Below are 27,138 nucleotides of genomic sequence, written 5' to 3' on the forward strand. Positions count from 1 at the left end.
TAATTTTATTAATTAGATTAATATTTTTGAAGTATTGGACAAGTCATATTGAATCTTAGACAAATTGATGTAAAGGACGAATCACATTGGAAATCTCGCTCGTCTATGATTTGAGTGGATCATATTGATCTCATGCAATTTTACAAGTGACGTTCTATGTGCTTTAGGTGGGTACAATAAGCACAAATGGTGGGCTTAGCTAAAGAAACCATGTAATGACGTAAGGCAAATCTTAACAAACACCAAAGAAGCCTTTTTTGGGTAATTTTCACAATAGACTAGGGCTATTATAGGATTTTAATCATCTCAAACGGATATATAAAACAAATCCCACTCTCTCTCTCTCTCCAACCAACTCGATTTCAATGGCGACTTCTTGCGCTGCTCTTTCAATCACTGGTACGTATTGTTCCATCGATTCCAAGATATCTCTTTTAAAGTTGCTTCGAATTGTTCATATTTAATCATCACTTAGGGTTTTTTTTTTTTTTTGGTTCATGTTTAAGAAATTTCAACTAAGCTATTACAGTATTGTAAACCTTTAGGGTTTTTATTTTACCGATAAGAAGATTGAATAGTGCTTTTTATTAGATCTTTTTAAATTTTATTTCTTTTTCTTAGTTTTGTTATCTTGCTTGTTGATTTTTCTGTTTCTTTCTTGTAAAATTTGAGGTCTGCTACACATTCACTGAAATGGAAATTATGGAATGTTTCCTTGGAGATTTTGTTTAATAATATGTTAGTCGTTTGGGGAAATTCCCCAAAATGTAGAAAAATTGTGAATTTCATTTTAATTTCGAAAACGGTATCAATCTCAGCGTTAAAATATTTCACAATAAAGAACTAAATATTTTTCTTGCTTAATTTTCTATAAAAGGTAAAAAAATGTCTGCTTTATAAAATTGTAAATTTTTTCCCATTTTAAGTGAAATATTTTATTTAGGGAAATGGTAATTTGCCGAGTTTGGAATTAAAATGAATAGTGTGCTGAAATGGGAATTTCAAAATTTTTGTTGCATGTTTTGGTAAATCAAGCTATTCATTTTCCTCCAATTTTATTGGACAAGTAGGCCTAATGCTTGATAACAATTTTTTTTTTTTATAAATATTTTTTCCCTGATTGCAGTGTGTTTCTTTTCTTTTGATGTAGGTAGATCTAATCTTAAGCCACATGAATTATGGGCTACAAAGCTTAATGCTTTTGGGCACCCATCGAGACTTACACTTGAAAGGAAATCAAATCAATTGAGAGGAAATCGGAGATTATCTGTTTGTGCTCAGTTCAAGTATGTTATTCTGAAGTTCAATATATATGAGCAAAGCATTTGAAGGAATTTTAAAAGTGTTGTTTGAATAATGTTATTAAGGAAAAATAAAATTTGAAATACTTCTTTTAGTAGTATTTATCTTGTAATTGTTGTTTAAGGTCCTTCCTATAACTTGACTTTGTTGAATAATCTCTACAAATATGCGGTTTGGAAAATTGTTTCTCTATGTAGTTTGTCTTTATTTGGTTTGATGCAAGCCTATCAAGGTGAACTAAAACCAGTATTTAATAGCCCTTATGTGGCACCTTCATAAGATTATACAATCAAACATAAATTGATGTCCTATTTAAAAAAAAATACTTATATTTTATTTATATTTTAATAAGGCATGTATCTTGCACCTTGACAAAGGCACAATCAAGGTGAGCACCTTAGTATGCCTCACTTACACTATCCTGCCTCAAATATATTGGGGCGCCTTCTGTCCACCCTGCCTTGAGGCACGTCAAGGTGCTCGCCTTAACTATGGAAATGACGATACTTAGGAAATTATTTCCCATGGTAGCTAACTTTTACGTCAATTCCATCCAGCCATCATGGTTTTGTCACGAGGAAAGTTATTAGCTCCATTTTTTTTTTTAGCTCGGTTATTTAAATTAGATTGTTTTCTAGGTTAACTAGGTTGTGTCAACAGATTTGGTAATTGATCTCAGATTTTGCTCCTATGTTGGTTTGAACGAAAGGAACTTCATCTATGCAGTGAAGTGTAATCTAACCTGTCTAGATCAGCATTTATGAATGCTGGAAGTATTCTTAGACCCCATAGGCACTTATTCCTACCATTTGATGAATTTTTCTTTGAAATTGGGTGTAGGACTGTCAATGGATTGTATCATACTTGAATCCAACCTGATAATTTGGGGTTCAGATTCAAGATCTTGACTGTGATAAGGACCCGAATCAATAAATGTCTGACTTGATAACCGAAAGGATCGATTTTGGATCAATCCCATTGCAATTCGATACATATGTGAAAATTTATAAATTATATTGGTGTTTAAATTAATTATATTATTTATTAAAAAGTTTTACGTATTTGAGGCTTACTCTCATCTCACACCTCAGCATCTGAAAACATTGAATTATATTATGTATTTTGTTATATGTGATGTATATTTGTATTTATATCAATTTGATTATATAAGGACCTGATCCAAGTGTCATTAGATTGAATTTGGATATAAATATTTGATCCAATGAAAACCCAATCCTGTAAGGACCTGATCCGATAAGTATTGGATTGGTTTCGGATCTGATTGTTAGGTTTGGTTTCAAATCGACTCTGACCAATTGACAACCTTATTGGGTGGGCAATTTTTTGTACAATTTCATATCGAAAATGGAGGAAAATTGTTGTTAATTTTAGGAGAAACAATTTGAAGTTGTTCACACTTCACATATCCTCCACAGTAATAAATTATAAAGTTCCTATACACTCTTGTTTTCCAAAGATAGTTAACAACTAAACAAGTATCAAACACCCATGCCTGTCCAAAAAATGTTGTCAACACCGTATAATATAATATAAACTTAAACTACCCATAAATCCCACTTCAAACATTAAACCTAAGTCTTATTGTTGTTTTGTGGCTGCAAACATAAAACTGTATGAAAAGACTAGTGATGGTTGTCGTACTTTTGAGATGAGATTTCCAATGAATCTATGTAGATCTTTATTCAATTTTTTTAGGAAAATAGCTATAACCTTTGCAAGTTGATGGATATTTTTATTTTAAAGATTTGAAGATTTAGGATCCTTTCCACACCTTGTTATGTCCTATTGAAAGGAGTTATGTATATGAACAACAATTTCCTTACTTAGTAAGATTTACTAAGGGTCGTTTTGCTAAAATGGATTAGCACATTGGCAATCCACCACCCCAACCCTCTAGATTTCATGGAAAAACTCATATCCAAAAAAACGAACTTCACATTTTATTTTTGGGTTCATCCAAGGTTTTGAAAATGGACGGCTACTGAACTAACACACAACTCCTAAATTTAAAATTAAAATTCAACGGTGTAAAATGTTGTTTTGTTGAAGTTGTTTTTTGAAAGTTCATAGCATTTTGTCCTCTGCAGCCCTGAAGGATCAGATCATGTTTTTGGATGCCACAAGGTGAGCCCAAGGACCCTTAGTAAGGCTAGTCAAACTGATATCTATATATATGTATGTATGGTAGCGTTCAACATACAATCTTAGGGGGACAACATTGGGAGACAAAATTTGTCCTACATGGCTTAAAAGTTTCGGATTGGGCTGATTTTTTGTGAGGATGATCTCTATGGTGAGGAGATCATCCTCACAAAAAAATCGGATCTTGTTTTTGGATTCCACAAAGTGAGCCCAAGGACCCCTAGTAAGGTTAGTCGAACTGATATATATGGGTAGTGTTCGGTAGACAATCTTAGGGGGACAACGTTGGGAGACAAAATTTATCCTATATGGCTTAAAAGTTTCGGATTGGGCTGATTTTTTGTGAAGATGATCTCTACGGTGAGGAGATCATCTTCATAAAAAATCGGATCATGTTTTTGGATGCCACAAGGTAAACCCAAGGTCCCTTAGTAAGGCTAATCGAACTGATATACGTCTCTCGTCGTAAAGTAGTCCCCGCGAAGCTTTCGGGAAGAGGGGTAGTCTTGTGCGTAAGCATAGCATTTCTGGTCGAACCCGCCCAACCCAACTAAGAAGAACCGAACCCGACAGACACATCTTTTTCTTTTTGGGAGGGTACTCCGAGTAGTGGGTACCTCGTAGGACCTCGACCCGCCTACTCGGGTCTTGTATGGATATGCAGGAAGGGGTGCTCCTAGGTGTGTGTAGGGGGTGTGTTTGTTCGCGAGAATGGATTCCTCGTCAAGTCAGTTTGGGGGGTGTGGACACACTTGCGCGAATTCGGGTAAATAATATATATATATATATATATATATATATATATATATATATATATATATATATATATATATATATATATATATATATATATATATATATATATATATATGGGAGCGGTTCAGCAGCCCTAAAGTTTGCCAAACATTGTGCCAAACATTTTTCAAAACATATGTTAGACACTTTGGAATGAGCTGATTTTTTGTGAGGATGATCTCTACGGTGAAGAGATCATCCTCGCCAAAAATCAGCTCATTTTGAAATTTCTAACCTTAATTTACAAATGGAAGAATCATGGACCGTCCAATTTTTGTAAATCACTTTTGATGGGGTTAGAAGTTTTGGAATAGGCTGATTTTTGGTGGGGATGATCTCCTCATCATAGAGATCATCCTCACAAAAAATCAACTCATTTTAAAACTTCTAACCCATGTTTTAAAAAATGTTTGGCACAATGTTTGGCAAACTTTAGGGCTGCTGAACCGCTCCCTATATATATATTATGGGTAGCGTTCGGCAGACAATCTTAAGGGGACAACGTTGGGAGACAAAATTTGTCCTATATGGCTTAAAAGTTTCGGATTGGGCTGATTTTTTGTGAGGATGATCTTCTCATCATAGAGACCATCCTCACAAAAAAATCAGCCCAATTTGAAACTTCTAACCCCATCAAAAGTGATTTACAAAGTTGAAGAATTGTGGATCGTTGATTTTTATGGTTAATTTGTAAATCAACTTTGATGGGGTTAGAAGTTTCAGGTTGGGCTGATTTTTTGCGAGGATGTCTCCTCACCATAGAGATCATCCTCACAAAAAATCAGCCCAATCCGAAACTTTTAAGCCATATAGGACATTTATTCTTCCAAAGTTGTTATCCTAAGATTGTCTGCCGAACGCTCTCCTATATATATATATATATATATATATATATATATATATATATATATATATATATATATATATAAGTGTGTGTGGTAGCGTTCAGTTGCCAAAGTCCTAGCCAAAGTGTTTTGTCCTATATGGGTTAAAGTTCCGGAATGAGACTTCTAACCCCAGTTTATAAGCTGAAGAATCGTGGACCATCAGTTTTTACTGATGGGATTAGAAGTTTCAGAATGGGCTGATTTTTTGTAAGGATGATCTCCTCATCCTCAAAAAAACTCAGCCCATTCCGAAACTTTTGGCCCATATAAGACAAAACTTTGGCTGTTGAACCCGACCATATATGTATATGGGCTGGGTTCCATTGACTCAAGAAATAACACAAGATCTTGATCGGTGTAAACACAAAAATCAAATGGTTGACAATTATCCTTGAGATAAGCATAATTGAGATATGATCCTTATAAAATCTCAACTGTTCGATGTAATTTTTAAATGGTTGGGATCTTGTGTTATTTTTCGAGTCATATTTCTTGAGTTAGCGGAACCCGACCCAATATATAAACACATGTACATTCGATTCAATTATTTTTCACTTTGATTCAATAATTATATAGTCTGGTTCTTGAGGTCTGTCTTGGTCAATTGAAAAAATGGGACATCTTGACTGAGACATTACGTGACAAACCATGGTATACTGAACCAAACCTCCTATGTTTCATAGAATAAATATATTAATTGCAATACATTAGTGTTGGTTGGTTACAGAAAATTTTCATATTAATCTGATATTTGACTAGTAGTAGCATTGTGATGGCCTTGGCAAGATCCTTCTAATGGTAAGGATTTTTATCGCAGACCAACATACCAATTGGGAGCTGTGGTGTTCCTAAAAGCCAGACAAAATGAAACTACTTTTTTAAGAGAAAAAGAGGATATAGGCTTACATATGGGTAGATATTTTCATAATACAGTGGCTTGCCGATATTTTAAATTTAGGCAACTTTAGGGATGGTTATAAAGGCAACTTCCATAAATTACAAAGCTACCCTAATTAACGTTATTATCATGAGTTTACTGTATAAAAGGAAAATCTTGGGAAATCGATTAGTGACTAGAATGATAAATATTGTAAGGGGTCCATTTTTTAACATGTAGTAGAAATAGTGAAACAAAGTCTTTTGTCCATGTTTTTTTTATTTTATTATTTGTTAAATATGGTTTTTCTAAGGTTTTTATTTTATCAGGAAAAGGTAAGACATTCATAACATGTGGGTCATTAGATTTCTGAAATAGACAGTTTTGTATGTTTCTGAAGTAACTTTTAACTTTATGCCATGCGTTTATTTTCTCAGGTATTGATCTACATCTACCATATAGTTGTGTTAAAATGAAAAATTTTCCACAGATATTTCTAAGATTTGTATGTTCTCATGTTCTTTTTGTCCTCTTCAATGTCTGCAGTGATGGTAGTAGAGGCTCCGGTGGTGATTTTGTTGCTGGTTTCATCGTAGGAGGTGCACTAGCTGGAACGCTAGCATACATCTTTGCTCCACAGGTAATGGGTCTCTCTTTAATTCGTACTTTCAGCATTACTCCATCATCTTCAATTAGGAAATCAAACTGTATGTTAAGGATTCCTTAATGATGCACATTTTAGGCTGTAGTTACAGGGTTGCTCATAACTTCAATTGTTTCTTTTGATGATGTCCATCTTCCACTTGGGACCATGGCATTAAGCACCGGATTTTGGGATCGGTGTTTGGTTTGATTTGGCCAATCCAATATGATTTGTATGAGTCATACCTTCCGAAACCGGTTCAAGTCAATTATGTAATCGGTTGAAAAGTATGTATATATTTAAATAATAACTGTTTCTTTACTATGATCTGAATTAATAGATGCTGCTATCACGATTTCTCAGTTCATATATATATATATATATATATGGGTCGGGATGCAAAGACGCATAAATCAACTCATAAAAGAACAAATCAACACAGCCGTCAGATTAAAAGATGCTTCAACGGCTCATGTTATGAAGTAGAGAAACTAAAGCATGTGGTTCTAATAAAACACTTACAATTTTGATTATTTGTAACTACCTCCCCACACCCATTTCATCCTCTTCATTGTGAGTGTTTCATTGATGCCCTAGATCCAAAGACGACAGCAAGCAGACACATAAAATCAGCCCAAATATCAAGAATTGCACACACCACAGGAAACCAATATTCAAATTCTCTTTATAGGCAAAAGGAGAATTTATTAGAAGCGCAACAGAGAATCAGCAAAAAAAGAAAACTAGATACAGCAGAGTCACAGAGCTTCTCACAAAAAAGAAATACAAAATACAAAACAAATAACCGGAAACCAATATATTCCATGTTAAGAGAACTAAGGCACAAGAATGATAAGGACTTGCAGAAAAATAAAAAATATAAACTCAAAACACATGCAAGCACATATGACTAGTAGCATCGACAAATGAATTCCATGTGAGATACCATGATAAATCCCTGATTAGAGAGAGTTGTTGGTAATGTCTGTTGATTAGTTGAGAGAGTTGAATGTGAATGCTGAGTTGTTTAGTTGGGCAATATTTGCTATGTTTAGTTGATCAGATACATGAGAAAAACTGGTTAAGCTGGCCATTGATCAGGCTATTTAACATAAGTTGAGAAATGGATGGACTCATCGTCTTTGATTGCTGCCAACATAGCTGAAGTAATGCCTTCTGAACTAGAGGAGTGAGTGAGAGGAGAGGGCAAAAATATTTGGGCTGATTTTATGTGTCTGCTTGCTGTCATCTTTGGATCTAGGGCATCAATGAAACACTCATAGTGAAGAATGACAGTGAAGAGGATGAAATGGGTGCGGGGTGGTAGTTACAAATAATCAAAATTGTTATTCGAACCACGTGATTTAGTTTCTCTACTTTGGAACATGAGCCGTTGGATCATCTTTTAATCTGACGGCTATGTAATGTTGCTTTATGAGTTGATTTTTGTGTCTTTGGATCCTGAGCCCATATATATATATGTGTGTGTGTGTGTGTGCTCGCGCGCGCGCGCGTGCGCCATTGAAATATCAGCTGTGTCAATGAGGTGACCAATTCACAGTAGAAGCCTCACTAAGGTGGCCTCTGAGTCTGTTCTGTTCAAGTTTTAACAGATCTCCAAGTTTGTAGAGTTTATAGAGCAAAGTTAATCATACCTACCATGCATCATTTAAAGTTAATGAAGAGAAGCAATATCTTAGGATACAAAGCATGTTGGTTTACTCTCTCTTTGCTTTGGACCTACATATTAGGTGTCGGTAATCAAATTTTTGCAATTATGATTTCTGCATTAAGTTGGGTTTTGATCATTCTAAGCTCTCCTCTTGTGTAAAGCAGATTAGGAGATCTCTTCTAAATGAAGATGAATATGGGTTTCGAAAGGCTAAGCGACCTATGTATTATGATGAAGGTTTAGAGGTGACGAAACTTTTAACTTTTCCTTGCATACATCTTGGCATTCTAAGGGAACATGGATTGACGTAGTTTACATTTCTTTTTGAAAAACAGATGACCAGGCAGACGTTGAACGCAAAAATTAGCCAACTCAATTCTGCAATTGATAATGTATCTTCACGGTTGAGAGGGGGGAATAATGTGGCCATGGAGCCAACTGAAATGGACTCTGAAGTAGATGCTGCCATTTAATGTTTTGGTACTCTTGCAACATTCACCTTATTTCAGCTTCAACATTTGAAATCTGCATAACTATAATCTGTATTGAAAGTTCAAATTTGACTGCTAAAGTTTTAATATGTTCTCAATGTGTAACTATGTGCTTTAGTCAGTTATTTTTGCTGATATCCATGAAATTGTACTTGCATATTTCCAAGTAATAGTCATCATATGATGTTGCTGATCTCACAAAGGAAATGAAACTCAACCCACAAAGAGGCATCAAAGAAGATCCCTAAAGTGGTCAGGTTGTACGTTAGACCAATCACATGTTATTGGGCCTAAGTTGGCTAAGCTCAAGTTGTTCTTAAAGGGTTGGAATTGATTTTTTAATTTAAAAAATTAAGAATTAAATTCATGTATATTTCAAAGTCGTTTTTGGGTAGGTTGATATTGTTTTCCCTCAAAATAAGGGCCCATTGTTTCAGAGAAGAGGGAAAAAAAATGTAAAATGTAGAATGAGAGAAAAGAATTGGAAAGCTTTTAGTAAGTTACCCCAGAAAATAGCTTTATTTTCTACAGGTCGTTTTCTTTAATTTATGTTCTCTTGAGGTTCTCAACTCTTTTGATTTTTTTTCCTCTCACGAGTCAAGAATCGAAAGTCAAAGGTCAAAAATGAGATTGCCATGCAATCTTCTATCTTTACCTTGCAGACAATTCAAAATACATAATTTACATTAAAATTTCACTATTTTCAGCAATTTTGGCTAGAAGAGATGGGTAGTAATCAACTTTTACTGTTTGATTTAGTACTCTGGCCTGAAACAATAGATTATTGCACTTTATTATTTCCTATTCGATATTTTATACCCACATTCAATCCTTATAAGCCATGGTATTATCATATAGCATTTTGATCTATGGTTCATGTATACTTGAATGCTGAAATATGATCTATGTTGTTGACTCCAATATTTGCAATAAGATCCTATTTGATAAGTTCAGGTATGTAAAGTAGGTCCCGTTTGCATACTAAGTAGAAAGTAATTGCGGAAGAAAGTGACTTTGGTAGAAAGTAGTTTTTTTTTTTTTTTTCATTTTAAAATGTTAAAGAATTTTTCCAAATATACTTTTAACTTTCAACTTTTCATTTAGTTCCTTCTTGTGATGATTGCTCAGTTTTTGTGATGTTCAGGTTGACTAATATGGCATATTGTGATTTGTAATTAAGGACAGAGATCATTGCACATATATAGATTTTTCCAATATACATGATTTTACAATAAAATCACACTTACAATGTTTTTCATAACATAATGGTGTGATATATCACAACTTTTTTTTTAGAGCTGCCATTGGCACTCCAACTTTTATTTATTACACCCCAATTTCTTAAATTATTTAGCACATTCTAATTAAAGATTAAAACACACCATTCAAACATTGCAGAAGAGAGTTTCTAATGACACCTGAACTTTTATTTATTCTCAATCATGGGCTTATTCTTTTTAGTCAGAAGGTTATGTCCAAATTCTGATTTTGGTACACTGTTCATTTTAATTAATCCCATCTTAACCCCTTGTAGAGAACGTTTTGACTTCTTCTACCAAAATTTCCATCTACTCCTATTTCTCCAAAAATTACATCTTGCTTGAAGTTTGGAGTAGATAGAATTTTAAGATTTAGGATGAAAGGTGAAAAAAATTGCCCGAAGAGGGAGTTTTTAGCTTCATGTTGAAGACGAGGGCATTTAGACTACTTTTAATTAATCTATTTATTGGAGAAGATGAATTTTTAGGGGAATTCGGGAAGGGGCGATTAGGAAAATCATAGTGATTGCAGTTTCTTTTAGATCTCCTGAAAAAACATTAAAAAAAAAAAAAGGCTCTAATGGTATGATCCCTCCATCACCCCTTTCGATGACACTTCAAGAACACAATGCCGGAGTTATTTCAGATATTCATCTAAGGGTTAATGTCTAAATTAATCACCTAAAAAAAAAATCTATTTTTCTTTCTTATTTATAGAAATTGAAAATGATTTACTTTGTATTACAAGTTACACCCCACAATTTCCTCCGGTCCGCCGAACAAGAAAGTATGTCCATAAGTATTTTGATACCATAAATAATATAAATGATAGAATTTATTAGTATAATGTGAGATATTTACATCTCCATCTGTAACGACCGACCACCAATTTTTAGTATCATTATCCTGCCATGGTAACAATAAAAAGATTAATAAGGAATTTTTTAATTTTTATTATTATAAATTAATAATAAAAAAAACTTGTGAAAATATTAGAGCTGTCAATGGATTGGATCCGTGTCTAACTCCAATTTCCTCTGATCTTATAACTTTTGATATGTGTATTACGGATTTGGATTTCAATTAAGGATCCAATTTGATAATATATCAGATAGGTTATGTATCTCTCTCTCTCTCTCTCTCATAAAATATGAGAAAGTTCATAATTTATATCATACAAGAGTTTGCCCGTGGCTATTGGTAGGAGCATCCTCTTTTAAATTAAAGGAGTAGAAGAGGAAAGAAGATAAAGTTAGAAATTTATTATTGAAAAAGTGGGGAGAAGATGAAAGTCAACAAAGTTAGAGGGGGCTATTATTAAAAATTAGAGAGAAGAGGAAAAATAATGTATAAAGTTGAAAAGATATTCATGCGAGATTGAAAGTGATTTACAAAAATCGAATGGTCCATGATTCTTCAACTTATAAATTAAGGTTAGAACTTTTGAAATGAATTTATTTTTTGTATGGATGTTCTCTTCAACATAGAGATCATCCTCACAAAAAATCAGTCCATTCTGAAACTTTCTAACCCTTGTTTTGAAAAATGTTTAGCACAATATTTGGCTCTCTTTAAGACTTTAGAATGCTCCCCATATGTATATATAGACAAAATCCTAGACAAAGCATTTTACCTTATATGGGCTAAAAGTTTCGGAATGAGATATTTTTTGTGAGGATGATCTCTATGGTGAGAAAATCATCCTTATAAAAAATCAGTCAATTCTGAAATTTCTCATCCTAAGTTGAAGAATTGTGAATCGCTAATTTTTTACCATTAGTTTGTAATCACTTTTCATGGGATTATAAATTTCAAAATTGACTGATTTTTGTAACCATTAGAGATCATCCTCACAAAAAATCAGTCTATTCCAAAACTTTTTATTCATATAAGACAAAACTTTATTTAGAGAATCTTGTATGGGATTTTGTCAAAATAATCTGACCCATACAATCAATTTACCCTACATTTCACACTAAGCCCCCACAAGATCGTTGAATTGAGCGCAATCCTAGGGTCATTGACTCTCCAATTTACATATCACGTGTAACTTAAAAAATTACCCTAAACTGCAGCGGCCTCGCCAAATGCATAAAAAAAAAAAAAAGAATTTCACTCTCTCTATCCATCTTTGTTAGAGAGAGAGAGAGATTAGATCAAAGAGATCGGATCAAATTTGTTGATTCGATCTCCAATATGGATTTTATCGGATCCATTCTCAATCTAATATGATTCGCATTACTTCATCCATTGGACCATTTTCAATACACATTTGAGCTGCACAAATTTGATTTGGTGGGACTGCGGGATTATATAAATCGATAATACCACTTACTCCATAGCATTTTTTTGTGCATCATCTTTCGAATTTGAGGATCGCTAGCTGATTAACAAATAAATTTGAAATAAAATAAAATAATTAATATTAAGGGTGCATGTTTAATGAAAATGGGGGTGTGTGTGTATATTTTGCAAAAATTACTTGCTCAAACATACTTCTAAAATATTTATCAAAAAGGGAAAATTACTGTTTGGAATTTATTTATGTTCACTTTTATGATTTACCATAAGTGCCCGTTTTTTGTATTTTTCCCTTGACATAATCTTACATATTCAAATTATGTCTTAATATATGAAGAAATCTAAAAACCTTATTGATGGTTGAATAGTATTAGTATTTGATTTCGAGAAAGCTTTGGCCATTATTAAATCTTCTTTTCGAGTCCTTCGAATTGGGACAGTTCCTTGTGGACAACCTATACCTTTTAACATAGTTGTCAAATTTTATTTATCAATGAAGTTTCATCCATCAACTCTTCTGGAAGTAGGTTTCATCCATATAGGAAAAAAAAAAATCATAAATTTTTGCTCAAATAGTTGAACTAAATTTTATTTTCAGATATTTCTAATAAAAAAAGGAGCATGGCTGATTAATGAGCAAATTGGCTAAATTAGGCTATGCGCCAAACATGATTTTCTCCACACTAGGGTTTCTTAAATTAAGTTCAGTTTTATTTTGGTCCAAGTCAAGTCTAGAGTTGTCAATGGATCGGTTCGATCAGATTAAGGTCAATCTATGAAAAATCTGATAGTGGTCATCTGTGGATCTCAATATTTGGATCTAGATTTGAATAGTGCTAGTACAATTGGAACAACTCGATCCTATTCGGGTTGAATTTGATTTGATATATAAAATGTTAATTATCTTCATATATTTAAACAAAATGTATAATAATATTTACTTACTTTTTCACATTTTATCGGATTGGGGGCCTATGTGATTAGAAAATGGGCATTTAGCAAAAAAATTCCATAGGTTTATAACAATGGCAAAAAAGAGCCACTTTTTTTTAATACTAAAAAGCATTCCATTCGCTACATTCCTAAAGTCAAGTTTTTTTTTCCTTTGACAAAAATGCTATAAACTTTCATTTTCTTTATTAAACCTTTTTGTAAATTTTAACTTCCTCTATCTTAACCATTTTGAGACTTTAGGAAGAGAGACCTCTATATTCCTACTCCAAAACCCACCAAATAGTTAACCCACCAAATAGTTGTTGGAATCATCAAAGAGGATATAGATGTGAGAAATGACCGACATCTTATTGATCTTTCATTAATATGGTGAAACTCGTATTCCATTCATGATCTATTGGACATTTTCATCAAATGTTATCTCTCTCCCTTTTTCTTTCATTTCTTTTAAAATCTTTTGTATCATCTTGTATAATTTTATCTTCATAGTTATATAAATGAAAAATGGTAGTAAAAATTTGAATGATTTAATAAAAATTTTAGGGCATAGATTATAAATTTTTGTAATGTTGAGACTCCACATTGGAATATAATCTAGAGTCGAACTTCAACATAACCTATCATTGAACCTCGACGAATGACTAATATAACGTTTCTTCTATAAATAAAAGTTGTTTGCACCGTTGAACCTTAATTATTGTATATTAACTACAGATTCGACTATAATAATATTGTAGAATCTCGACAATAAATTTATAACAAAATGTTACTAAGTAAATAAAATTTTTGCAACGTCGAACCTCAATGATTGTTAGCATAACCTATAAACATACTTTTGACAAGTATTTAAAAGATGAAAATTTTCTTTTCCAAAATTTGTAAGGTGTTTTATCTAATTTTTTTAAAGAAATTTTATTCAAAAGATAATTTATTGATAAAACTACTTCACTCCAAATTTTTTGAGGAAGTCCTGAATTATTTAACATTACATTAACTATGTTTTCAAGAGTTCTATTCTTTCTTTCTGCTATGTCATTTTGTTGAGGAGTATAGGGTGTAAAACTTTGATGAATTATTTTATGATTTTCACAAAATTCATTTACAGAATTAGACTTATATTTTTCGTCCCTATCTAATCTAAGAATTTTAATTTTTTTAGAAAGTTGATTTTTTTAACTTTATTTTTATAAATTCAAAATTTATCCAGTGCTTCATCTTTACTACTTAGTAAATAAACACAACAAAATCTAGTGTTATCATCAATAAAAGTAATAATGTATTTTTTACCGCTTCTAATTTTATTAAATTTAAAATCACACAAATCATTATGAATTAATTCAAGAGATTCTCTAGTTCTTTCAATAGAATGAAAATGCTTTTTTTGAAATTTTGCTTCTATACAAATTTCAAATTTATATTTTCTATATGTTTCAAACTTAGGTAAAAGTCATAAATTAATCATTTTTTATAAAGATCCAAAATTTACATGTCTTAGTCTAACATGCCAAACATTAAATAACTCATGAATATAAGCAAAATAAATAATTTTATTATTTATTTTAATGGACACATTTAGTTTGAACAATCCATCACTCAAATATATTTTTCCCACAGCCATCTCATTCTTGGTCAAGACAAATTTGTTTGACTCAAATATTAACTTAAAGTTTTTCTTACTCAGTAATGGCCCAAACACTAGATTTTTTCGAATTTCTAGTACATATAGAACATCATTAAATGTAAGAATTTTTCTTGAAATAAATTCTACCACAATCTTTCCATGTCCTTCAATTGAGGAAGCAAAAGAGTTTTCCATGTACGGTTGTTTTCCATTTTTTACTTTATGATATACAGAGAATAAATTTTTATCAGAGTATATATGTCTAATGTAATGGCCCTAGTGTCCACCCACCAATCTTTGTTTTCAATTACAAAGTTTGCTTATGAAATAACTGCTACAAGATTCTCTATTTCGGTCACATTCACTTGAATAGGCTTGTTAGTTTTGAAAGAATAATGTCCGGGTTCCCACACACAAAACATTCGCCTAATATTTTCTTGACATTTTTATTTTTGAGACCATTGTTTTTTCATTTTTTATTTTTATGAGAATTGGGTTTGAGTTTGGATGAATCTTCTTTCACAACATTTGCTTTTGATTCCATGGATGAAACCATGGCTTTTTTCTCATTATTTTTATTATTTTCTTCGATTCTTAACTGCACAATCAAATCCTTCATAGACATCTCTTTACATTTATGTTTAAGATAATTATTAAAATCTTTCCAAGTTTGTGGAAGTTTTTCAATTATAGATGCAACTTGGAAAGATTCACTAATTTACATTCCTTCGACATGAATCTCATGAATTAAAATTTAGAGATCTTGGAATTGATTTTCAACTGTTTTAGAATCCACCATTTTTAAATGTAAGAATTCACTAACAACAAATTTCTTTGTTTCGGTATTTTTCGTTTTGTATTTTTTGGCTATAAGGATTCCCAAAGCAGTTTCACGGTTTGAATATGTAAGTACACTGTGTACAACATATTATCTAGCCCATTTAGAATATAGTTTCTACATAAGAAATCTGAATGATTCCAAGCTTCTAATGCAGCAATTGTAGTTTTTCTCATATTCTCATTAGGAGTAGGAAGATCCTTTTTAAGAAGATGGGCCAAATTCAAGGTTGTAAGATAGAACAACATTTTCTGTTACCATCTTTTAAAGCCATTATCATCAAAATTTTCTGATTTCTCTTAATTATTCATTTTTCAAAGAAACTAATTTATACTCCAAAAAGAAATCTGTTTTAAGATTGTTGGATGCAAATTAGTTTTATTAAGAAAACAAATCAAGTATAAAATTAAATGAGAAGTTAAGTTGAATCCAAAATAAATATTATGAGAGAAAATTAAAAAATATATATATATATACTTAAAAGAACTTATCAGTTTGTACAAGCAAATTAAGATCAAGGCTTCACGTTGAATGCGATATCCTTAAAACAGATTCGCCCCTGCTTCGATACCAACAGTTCGTAAATATCTGTTTCCCATGATATAATGATCTATAACAGAGAGGGTAGCACTCCAATATTTATTTATGCTGAGCCCAAAAATATTCGATATTCTCTTTTTAATATATCTCACAAATAATAAATAATGAGAACAATTTAAGCGTAATCGAATAGATGATTTTAGACTAAAGAATCTCACAATGTTTTTTTTTCAAAATAAATCAGAAAAAATAATTAATTGATCTCCTTGGATTAACTTCAATAAATAAACAATGAGGAGTTTCCATTATTTCAAAGAGCTGTGAAGAAGAGGTGTTAAAAATTGGTGTACCAATAAGCAAAATAAGAACCAACACATTAGTTAGAAAAAGACGTCCTAAACAAGAAGACGTTGGAAGAATTACAAAAAGTTATAACTTTTTAGAGGTGATCCTATGATTAGAATATAACTTATTAAGTTACTTTCATCCAATAAAATAAAACTTGATTTTCTAATTCAAAAAGTCAACAAGGTTTACCCTCCAACCCACCTATGTTGCAACCCTAAATCTACTTGCCTTTTGAAAAAAAAGAAAAATTGATGTAAAAAATTCTAAGTTGATTTTGTTAGGCATGCTTTACATTTTTGGACTTGCCAAAAGGAGGAAAATTGCTCTTATACCATGTTATTTAAGCTAGTCTTACTAATAAATGTATTTTGCACTATTTATTTATATTTTGATTAAGGAGAAATGGTGGGTTTGATTTTTCATTTAAATCAAGTTGACCGTCTGATATTACGAATACATGTATCTTAGAACAAATAAACCATTTGGCATAGGACACTTGCTACATTTAGCATTATAATGAGAGAAAGCAAAGTAAAATGGTTCGACACTAAAATTTGAAAGATAAACTACACCCTCACATTTGCTTTTAATCTTATTGTTATCAGTTATTTTGATCAACATAAACAAAATTACAATCATAAAGCTCCTATAGAATCACGATAATTTTAACTTTCTAAAATTACAAAATTATCTTTGGTTACTATTTTAAACTTTTACAATATATAAAATGATTAAACAGATAAAAATTAGTTTATTATTTATAATATTTAAAATAATTATAAAAATACAAATTATGCATAAATCTTAATTTTGGAACACATGTCACCTACTATTCAGATATAATAGCTGGGGGATCCAATGCCACATGGCAGTCTTTAGAGACATGGGATGTACCAAATCTTTACAACTGCCGATGTACCAAAGAATGCCTTTATTTTGGTTCTAAAGAATTAAGAACTTATCAAAAACCTAGCGCCACCGACCCACCACCAAACTCGCAGCCTTAAGCTATACTATCGACATCATCCCTAAGTCCTAAGTCCCAACAGTGATCTTTAGATTCAAACCACAGATTTTTTTTCCCTTGAGATTCACATTTGTTCTCTCTCTCTCTCTCTCTCCACTATATCCTTGAATGTCTGGATTGGTGGAGAGTGAGGTCTGAGATTGATTCTATCAATTCTGTTGTCTTCATCTGCTTTACGGTTTTCATCTCAACCACGTATCTCTATCTCTCTCTCTCGCTTTCGCGTGGTTCCGATTTCTGATTCTTTAGTTTAATTTTCAATTTGTATGGTTTATTTTCTCTCAGATTATATTTGGGCGAAGAGATCGAAAATAGCATTTTATTTCGGGAACAATTTCATCTCTGGTAACGATTTCTACTTGCATTTAATTTTTATTTATTTATTTCATGTTTGTGTCTTTGATTGTACTTATCGAAAACCTAAGCATTTTAGAATGTCAAGAGACAACTTTTTGTTTTGAAGATGACCTTCCTCACCCCCCTCAGATTTAGAGCTGTTTATGTTTTAGGATGAAATTTTGTGATCCAATCTATATATGTTTGTGAATATTTTTGTTCTCCAGATTAAGAGCTGTTTTTTTTATTAGATTTATGTACTTTTGTTCATGTCTTTGGATGAAATTTAGTGATCCAATCTATAGATGTTTGCTATTTTTGGTTAATTCTCAAGACTGATTTTACATTTGATGCTTGTACTGTATTTCTTCTTTGACTTCAATGGAAAGCAGAGGAGCTTTGGGTAGCACGTTACATGTAGGAGATTTAGGAAATCAGAGTTCATTTTGTACTTTTGGATTAGATAGTAATTTGATTTGATTCTTCATAGTTTTAGGAGAACCATTCAAGTTTTGATCGAAAATGTTGGTTTTGATAGCCTGGTTCAATAAATATTTGTAGAATCCCACTTTTTGAAGTTTGTTGTGGTGTGTCGATTATTTGAATACTTTCGGTCATGGTGTTCTAAAGAGATATATGTATTTTATGTTACTCTCTTTCATACCTTGTGCTTGCTACCATGCTTCCCAAGTTGTTTTCCATGTGTACTCAAATGAATGCCAAGAAATCATTTGCCGGGCAAATAATATTCGTGGAAAATGATTTCCCATCAATCAAACATACCCTTACAATCATTTATTTGGGTTAATTATTAGTGAAATTATATCTCCTTTGTGCAACTTAGGGAAGGGTGAATTCCACTTCTGCTAGAGGTATTTCATGTACACATGGAAACAGAAGGAGATGAATTTTTTTCGATCTCATGATTTGGTGTATGTATTCGTCCAGAAATCATTAGTTGCGTTTAAGGATCAATAAAAGTACAAAATTATTAAAATTCATTTATATTGTGATCAATAGCTATTTCCTAAAATCAATATTATGAAATGAAGAAGGATATAATTAAAAACATTTTCCCAACTGGGGTCAATGTAGAGGATGTCACCTCTTAGCTCTTACAATCCCCTTTATTTCTTAGATGAGGGTTGTGAGCATAGTCACCAAGTTGGGGTTCGGGAATAAGTCGGCAAGGGGGAAAATCGGGAAACATTAGAAAAAATGTTAGGAAAAAATCGAGCTAGGCTAAGGCTACGTAATTGTTCCTAGGTGTTCTCACATTATGTCATCACATTCCATATTAAACTAAAATGATAAATCACCTATTCTCATATTGATATCAACAAGTAACCACAGATCCACAACATATTCAAGGTTTATACTTCAAAATATAAAAAATATCACAATCATGAGTCCAAATTATGATTCTTTAACAGATAAAAAACATCAAATCAATGTCATCCTCATTATTTTATGCATTATCCGTGATTTAATCACGAAGTTCGTAAAGGTCGTGTCTTATTAAAAAAAATTGTGAGAAAATCAGTGAAGGAAAAAAGTCACGATTTAATCGCAGTTTTTTCAATGAGTTGGAGACTTTGGTGACTATGGTTGTGAGAACTCCTCGACTTTGTTCGGTTAAATGTATTGCTTGTTCAAGTCCAATTTGGCTATCTATTGTGTCCTTGATATTGCTAAGTTATTTTTTGGGAAGCTGTTTAACCTTGCATTTCTTGTTCTTTAAAAGTCACTTCCTCATCATTTCCAAAGTATGCAAATAGATTCACCTCTTTAAAAATTTGGCTCAATATTATTTCTGAGAGAGATTTGTATGTATTATTTTCTTATTTATTTCAACACACACTATGGTTCTACCTCTCCTTACTTTTAGTTTATTTGGGCTCTTGTGGGAGTCTTTTCTTCAGCAAATGCATCATTACTGAATTTTCTTTCTTTAAACTCTCAGCATTGTCAATGCACATCTTCTTGTTCTTTGTAGTGCACGAGACTTTTTGGAATTTAATATTGTTATTTGTTAGTTTGTTTGGCGTAATTCTCACCATCATCACTCGTCTAACTTGTTAAGGTCAAAAAAATTTGGTCTTGTTCTTTGTAGTGCACAAGACTTGTTGCAATTCAATACTGTTATTTGCTAGATTGTTTGGCGTAATTCTCCCCATCATCACTAGTCTGACTTGTTAAGATAAAAGAAATTTGATCAATATGTTATCTCGATTTTATTGTATTAGTGATTTTGAAGAATCTTCAAGTATTAGAAAAATCATTATACGCAAATTCTGCTAGTGTAAATACCTGTAATAGGTAGTGATTTGGATGGTTAAGGTCTTGCTTGTGTGGAAAATCAGATATAAGGTGGCTCCAACTTCCACCCAACCAAGTTTTATGGCTGTTCAGTCGCCATGGCACTAAAAAGTGAATGAGAGAGAGACAATAGTGAGGGAGAGGAGAACGGAAAGATGAAGGGGTAACAATAGTTCCAAGTTTTCCTTGAGTGAGAGATCTGCCTTATTTGTTTTAGGGTCTGGATATTTATAAGCAAGGTGATGGGTAAATGTTTATTGTGGCCATGTCATATCTGTGCCCGCAAGTAGTGAAAAAGAAAGAGAAGTTTAAGGGAAGCAATAGTTCTGGTACTTGAGGGAGAACTAGTTTTGACTACTTGCTGAGACAGGAAGGAAACTATCCTGTGTCATATCTGCACCAGCAAGTATTAAAAAAGAAAAGAAAATTAATAGAAGAGTGGAATAGAAACAAAGTGTGCATGGATCGGCACTGCACAAGTGTTGAATTATTGCGACACAAGGAGGGGTCCAGTGGAATTGGTACCACAGCTTCAATATTTCTTTAATAAAATTAGTTATGTATTTATGAAATTTAATTTTTAAGTACAAGCATAAATTCAATAATTATTACAGAAAAAATCTACAATTGAGAAGATTCTTTCCACAACTGAGGCTCATATAGATGATATCATCCCCCGCTCTTAAATGAGGCACACATCACTTCAATTTTCTTGTTAATTATGGAGTAAGATCACAATTATGAGAAATTGAATTGATTATTTACTGCTTTTGTTTTGAACTATGAGAAATCCTTACTTTCAAGCAGTGTTTAAAAAAGGCATTGGAGTTAATCCATAAGGTTCGCCTTGAGGCTTTAAGGAAAGCTCTTTTCCTCAAAGAATTAAAACTTATTCAAAGAGTTGTTGAAAAAAGAATTATGCCTTGGGAGAGGCAAACTCATTTTTGATGCCTTTTGACTAAGGTGTACGATTTATGGAGAAGTGTTCATCTTTACTCTGGTAAATTACAGTTTGATCCCCTATGGCACATAATTCCATGTCGACCCCTTAATTTTTTGATAGTCTCACGTACCTCCCTTGTTAGTGACAGTGTCAATGTTCCAATGTTATTTGACCAATTTAACCATTATGTATTTCTTATTAAAAAAAAAATTAAATTTCAAAAAGACAAAAGCCCAAGTTGAATAAAACTTTATTATGGTGATTCTTGCGCAAACTCTTGATGGATTTTTGGTTATTCCTCCATTCTCAACTCTTAAAAAGGGTCAAATAGTCTCTATAAAAAATAAATAGCATTTTTAAACTGTTTTATTGACGGAAAATAGATAGAAGGGGTTCAAGTGAATTCGTTTGGTAACTTTAGGGAAGGTAAGTGCCATTGTCAAAATTTTAATGACTCAACATGGATTTACACCAAACCATAAGGGATCAACATGTAAATTACCACAATGTTATCCCTACTATAATGTTTTATCTAGCTAAAGGTCCTTAATTATATATTTTACATCTTCATCATAATTTCAGTTGTCCCAAGTTGATTTGCAACTCTAGCAATCTTCAGCTCTTATTGTTATTCCATAATTTTTTTGTTTTGTTTTGTATGCATTTCTATTTCTCTCTCTATGTGGCACTCCGCCATTAATTTACTTGTAACCTTTGATAGACATTATGTTTTTTATTATTATTTAAGGTAGTTTTTACACTCTTAAATGTTGCTTTTTTTGTTTGAGGTATTATACTCTTGGAAGGAAGTGTGAAACTATGGATGTGTTTAAGTTTTGCTTGGATTTTGATGAATTTCGAAATCAGATATAAAAACTTGGAATGCAAAATTTTGAAATGTCAGGATTTTTTTTTCTTCCTATAGGGATTTTCTATTTTATTCGGAATTTTACTAGCTTTGGTATATTTTTTATATTTTAAAAAACGTGTGCTTGTGAGACTTAGGTCTCAAGGATTTTTTAGATAAGTATTAATTTCAATAAAACCAAATGGATTGGGCAATTGAGGAGGCTAGCCCACAAACAAGATCACTCTGGAGAAGAGTTAGCACATCCAAATTTCAAGCTCAATCCCAACGCATTTTGACTTATGAAACACCTTGCTTCACGTGGTCCCAGACCATAACTGAAAGGTTTGAGTAGAATGCAGCTATTTTTATAAGGGTTAGTAGGAGGTGACAGGCTCCCAGACCAGCTATATTAAAAGAAAAACCAGCACTTATAATCTGTAATACATGCATCCTCTTTTACAAGGTGATCAATATCTCTAGTAAGAGGAGGGGTGAACTAACAAACACCAGAAAACATATAGGAACTGCTTCTAAACTTTGTTGCCAGACTCTTGATAGCTTTCACCATTCTGTTGATCTTCCAATGGATAATGCATTTCCCTAGAATACATTCTATTGCTAGAAGGAATCCCCCAGGCAGCATAGAAATCTCAGTTGTGCTGGTTATCTTCCACCTCTGTATTGTTCACATTTGACTCCAATCTTACCTTTTGAATGATGACTGCAGCAAGGACCTTTTCAGTTCTTCTTGTGGCATGGAATAACCCCTCACACCTCTCTCCTAGCTTTGTAAACAAAGGAACTAGAAGCTGTTTTTATGTTATTAGCCACCACTCCATTATTTTTTTAAAAGTTGGTAGCAAGCCAGTGGCATCTTCCCAAGAACTAGTTAGCCTGTTATAGAGGCATTTTTTCTTATTAATTTCTTGAAGAGTTGAGCCATGTCTCTGAGTTTTAGAAATTTTCTCCAAGTTCAGGAGGCCTCCCGAGGGACTTTCATAGTCCAAAAATCTTTAGCTCTGACCTTCAGCCACTGATTTACACTTCTTTTCCCAACCCACCACATCAATTCTCTTCTCCATTGTAGGTCCAACCGACAGTAATCTTGCACAAACTCTCCCCACCATCTTTGCCATCTTTTTGGGAATGATGAAGCAACTTGTCCAGAAAACTTGCATGCTATTAAGAACTGCTCTGACCAGCTCAGCTCTCCCTGCAAAAGATAAGAACTTTCCCTTCTAAAGACCTAATTCTTTCGCAAATTATCGTGACTTCACATTGCCTTTGAAGCAGATCATCAAATCATCTGCAAAGCACAAATGGGATATTTTTGGTTCTTTGAACTTTGGGTGGAGGCCTATAGTTCCCGAAAAAACTTGCTTGTCTAAGAGCCAAGAAAGAGAATCCATTATTAGGACAAACAAATAAGGAGATAAAGGGTCACCTTGCCTTGGGCCTTTCTTCCCCTCAAAGTACCCTTTAAGGCTTCCATTAACCGAGATTTAATACATTGGGGTTGAAATGCATATGAGAAACCAGTTGGTAAAGTCTGAAGTTACAGGAGTTGATGATGCTGGTTTTACAAGTCCGAGGTCACACATTGTGTGCATCTCCACCCTAAAATCAGCTTGAAATTAGGATAAACATATTGAACTAATTCCTGTAATATTCCATTCCTGATAGACTGGCACTTGTTATGAAGTTCATGATAAAATCATTATTCTCATTTCTTTATCAGAATCCTTATTTTTTCCTTCTCTAATTTCATCTTTCTGCGTGGCTTCTATATTTATTGATATGTTGCATAGTCCTTATTCTTGGAAGATATTGTTCATTGAGAAGTTTATTCCTTGGTGTTGCTGGCTTTGTACTACTAATTACATTGTAATGCTTATTATCTTTACTTGTTTTAATTGTCTTCATTGAAATTTCTTCTTCAGATGGGTTTTAAACCAAAGCTTAAATTAATAACTATTGCAAATAATTTCTCCTCATCAATCTTAGTGAATTATCAAATAATTTGATATTGTCTCAAAAGTTAATTTTTTTATTTTTTATTTTTTATTTTTTTTGAAGTTGAGCTTTGCAGATGGGGGAAGTAGCCAAGGACCTAACTGCTGGGACTGTTGGAGGGGCAGCACAGTTGATATGTGGGCATCCCTTTGACACAATCAAAGTGAAGCTGCAAAGCCAGCCGGTTCCACTTCCTGGCCAGCGTCCTAAGTATGCAGGAGCGATGGATGCTGTTAAGCAAACTATTGCAGCCGAAGGTCTAGGTGGCCTATACAAAGGTATGGGAGCACCACTTGCCACTGTGGCAGCTTTCAATGCTGTCCTCTTTACAGTGAGGGGACAAATGGAAGCATTATTGAGGTCCCAACCAGGTGCCCCCCTTACAGTCAACCAGCAAGTCGTATGTGGGGCTGGGGCTGGAGTTGCGGTTTCTTTTCTGGCGTGCCCCACCGAGTTGATCAAGTGCAGGTCAGTAATTTTATAATTTTCTTCCATGCTAAAGCCGCCAAATTTGCCCCTTTTTTCCGCTCGGTTTGATGATGAAAACACAGGTTGCAAGCCCAGAGTGCCTTAGCAGATCCGAGTGCGTCTGGTGGGGCAGTGAAGTATAGTGGGCCAATGGATGTTGCTAAGCATGTTCTCAGGTCAGAAGGTGGTATGAGGGGCCTTTTCAAAGGCCTTGTTCCCACCTTAGCACGTGAAGTCCCGGGAAATGCTGCAATGTTTGGTGTCTACGAAGCCATCAAGCAGTATCTAGCCGGGGGCCAAGACACCTCAGGGTTAGGTAGAGGTTCTTTAATTGTTGCGGGTGGATTGGCTGGAGCATCCTTTTGGGTCTCGGTGTACCCAACTGACGTGTCAAAAGTGTAATACAAGTAGATGATTACAAGAATCCGAAATTTTCAGGCTCAATTAATGCCTTCAGGAAGATACTTGCATCAGAGGGAATCAAAGGTCTGTACAAAGGATTTGGCCCTGCCATGGCCCGAAGCGTTCCAGCAAATGCGGCATGCTTCCTGGCATATGAGGTGACAAGATCTAGTTTGGGATGACGACATGGATGGCTTCTGATTCTTTTTCACTTGAAGGTTTTTGGTGAAATTTTACTGTAGTTCTTGATGCTATTTCAAAAATCCATTTTTAACCATGAAATGGACCTTGTCAAATTTCAAAGCATTTTTCTTGGCAGACTGGCATGCTTCAATTATCCTGTGGTTTTCATTTGGAAGAATAAATCTCCTTTGTCATGTCGTGTCGTGTCATTTCATATAGTTAATGCCGTTCATCCCATCCCGAAACGCTCATGAGAAAACATATCATCTCAACCATGTAAACATATAATCCCACAAGACCAAAACCCTAAACATAAATTTTCTAACATTACAAAAGTTTTGTATAGGGAAAAAATATTGTCTCACCCTAGAGTCGTGTCTGGATGAAGAAATTCTTTTGATTAATGTAAAAGAGTCTTAAATTTGGGAAGATTTTCTAGATCAAGACCTTCTGACAATTAAGTTAGTAAGAATGAAGAAGATTAAATCAAAAAGTCCTTTACCTGTATCTTGACTCCTTTATATACCAATTCAAAGAGTTCCATCTTATTTTGATAACTTCATTCACGACAATCTTCCAAATAGTTTCCTATTTGAATTAGGATTTTTCTATTCCTATCCTCTTCCTTATGTGTTGATCTTCAATTCTTATTTATCTTGATATTTTCGAATTTGGCGAGGAAATATGACGACATTTAGAATCCTAGAAATCCTAAGAAATTTTATATTAGATTTCTTGAGGATTCTCTTCTAGTTTCTATGATTTTTCCTTAGCGCTTGGGTCTGAAAGTCACACGTGTCACTTTGGTTGAGTCTTTTTAGGACTCAGAGGAGTTGACACGTGGAGTCTCAACTTAAATATTCGTCACCTGAGTGAGTTCATTAACTTTAAAATTATAACACATGTTGGTCCTGTCTCAGCCTTGTCATGGTTTTGACTTACTAAAACTTTAGATCATCATGATTATGTTCTGCTATGATCATATTGAAGGATTTGCCATTTGGATGTACTAACTTGTTTGGTACATGGAAAGGTCTTCTGTTAATAAGTAGTTTAGATTTTGGGATTATACATAATGATTCAATTGGTTGGGCTGGGCTTCAAGGATCAAGACCCAGCCACAGTTAACATAGGCTTTCGGACAGTTTCGGCCTAAAAAATTGGGCTGCAGCCTTTTTAACATCACTAACCCGCTATAAGAACAGAGGACTTTTTAATGTTGTGCCTTATTTATCTCTTACAAATTGTAATCAAAATTACATTATTACGTATAAATATTTTTTTTTGGGGATTGACTCGTTGCACACCACCCACTACTAATTGCACTCCCTTTTGATGATTGCACTCAACAATAATAAAAATATTGCACTCCTTTGTTGTTTTCCCTTCTTCTTCAAACATGCTTACATATATTATTGTTGGTTCAATAGTTTTTGTAAGAAATACTTGATCATATAACAAGCATGCTTACAATTTACACGAGCAAAGAAGATGAAGTAAGGATACCAATAATGGAGTGCAATTACTACATGAAAATAGAGGTTATAAAAATAAGGTTATTTTTCAAGGTTGGTGTGCAACCAGCTACTTAGTGATGTGCCACTAGTCAGTGCCTTTGTTTTGTGATCAAAGTGGGCTTCATACATACTGAGTTGACTAAACTCAGTTGAATTATCATTGTCATAGGCATAGCCAGACTGTCCATCAGATACTCTATTATCTATAGAGTCGTGCAAATGCACGTGGTTGGTACGTGGCTGACGTGGCAAGGGCACATAAGTACCATAGATCTTTTTCTTCTGGTTACACAGGAAAAAGATCTGCGGTTCTGTACTGTTGCCATGTCAGCCGTGTACCAATCGCGTGCATTCATCATTATTCTTATCTATATTGTACGCACAACTGC

The 27,138-nt window shown here is 33.3% G+C and overlaps 2 protein-coding genes across 2 annotated transcripts; both read left to right on the top strand.

The window, feature by feature from the left end:
- Nucleotides 1-242: 242 nt before the first annotated feature.
- Nucleotides 243-8,987, top strand: LOC147391505 (uncharacterized). Its single transcript, XM_086459858.1, has 5 exons — nt 243-399; nt 1,151-1,286; nt 6,571-6,664; nt 8,504-8,584; nt 8,675-8,987. The coding sequence occupies exons 1-5, from the start codon at nt 366-368 to the stop codon at nt 8,810-8,812; spliced, it is 483 nt and encodes a 160-aa protein (XP_086315984.1). The 5' UTR covers nt 243-365; the 3' UTR covers nt 8,813-8,987.
- An 8,674-nt stretch (nt 8,988-17,661) lies between these two features.
- On the top strand, nt 17,662-25,426 carry BOU (Mitochondrial substrate carrier family protein). The gene is given in 5 exon segments (XM_086458442.1): nt 17,662-17,913; nt 18,004-18,063; nt 24,243-24,647; nt 24,731-25,032; nt 25,035-25,426. Coding segments are annotated over 3 exon segments (891 nt in total). The 5' UTR covers nt 17,662-17,913; nt 18,004-18,063; nt 24,243-24,255; the 3' UTR covers nt 25,232-25,426.
- Nucleotides 25,427-27,138: the final 1,712 nt, after the last annotated feature.

The sequence above is a fragment of the Akebia trifoliata genome, chromosome 11 (assembly GCF_017979445.1).
Source record: "Akebia trifoliata isolate Shusen 1 chromosome 11, ASM1797944v1, whole genome shotgun sequence".
NCBI classification, from domain to species: Eukaryota; Viridiplantae; Streptophyta; class Magnoliopsida; order Ranunculales; family Lardizabalaceae; genus Akebia; species Akebia trifoliata.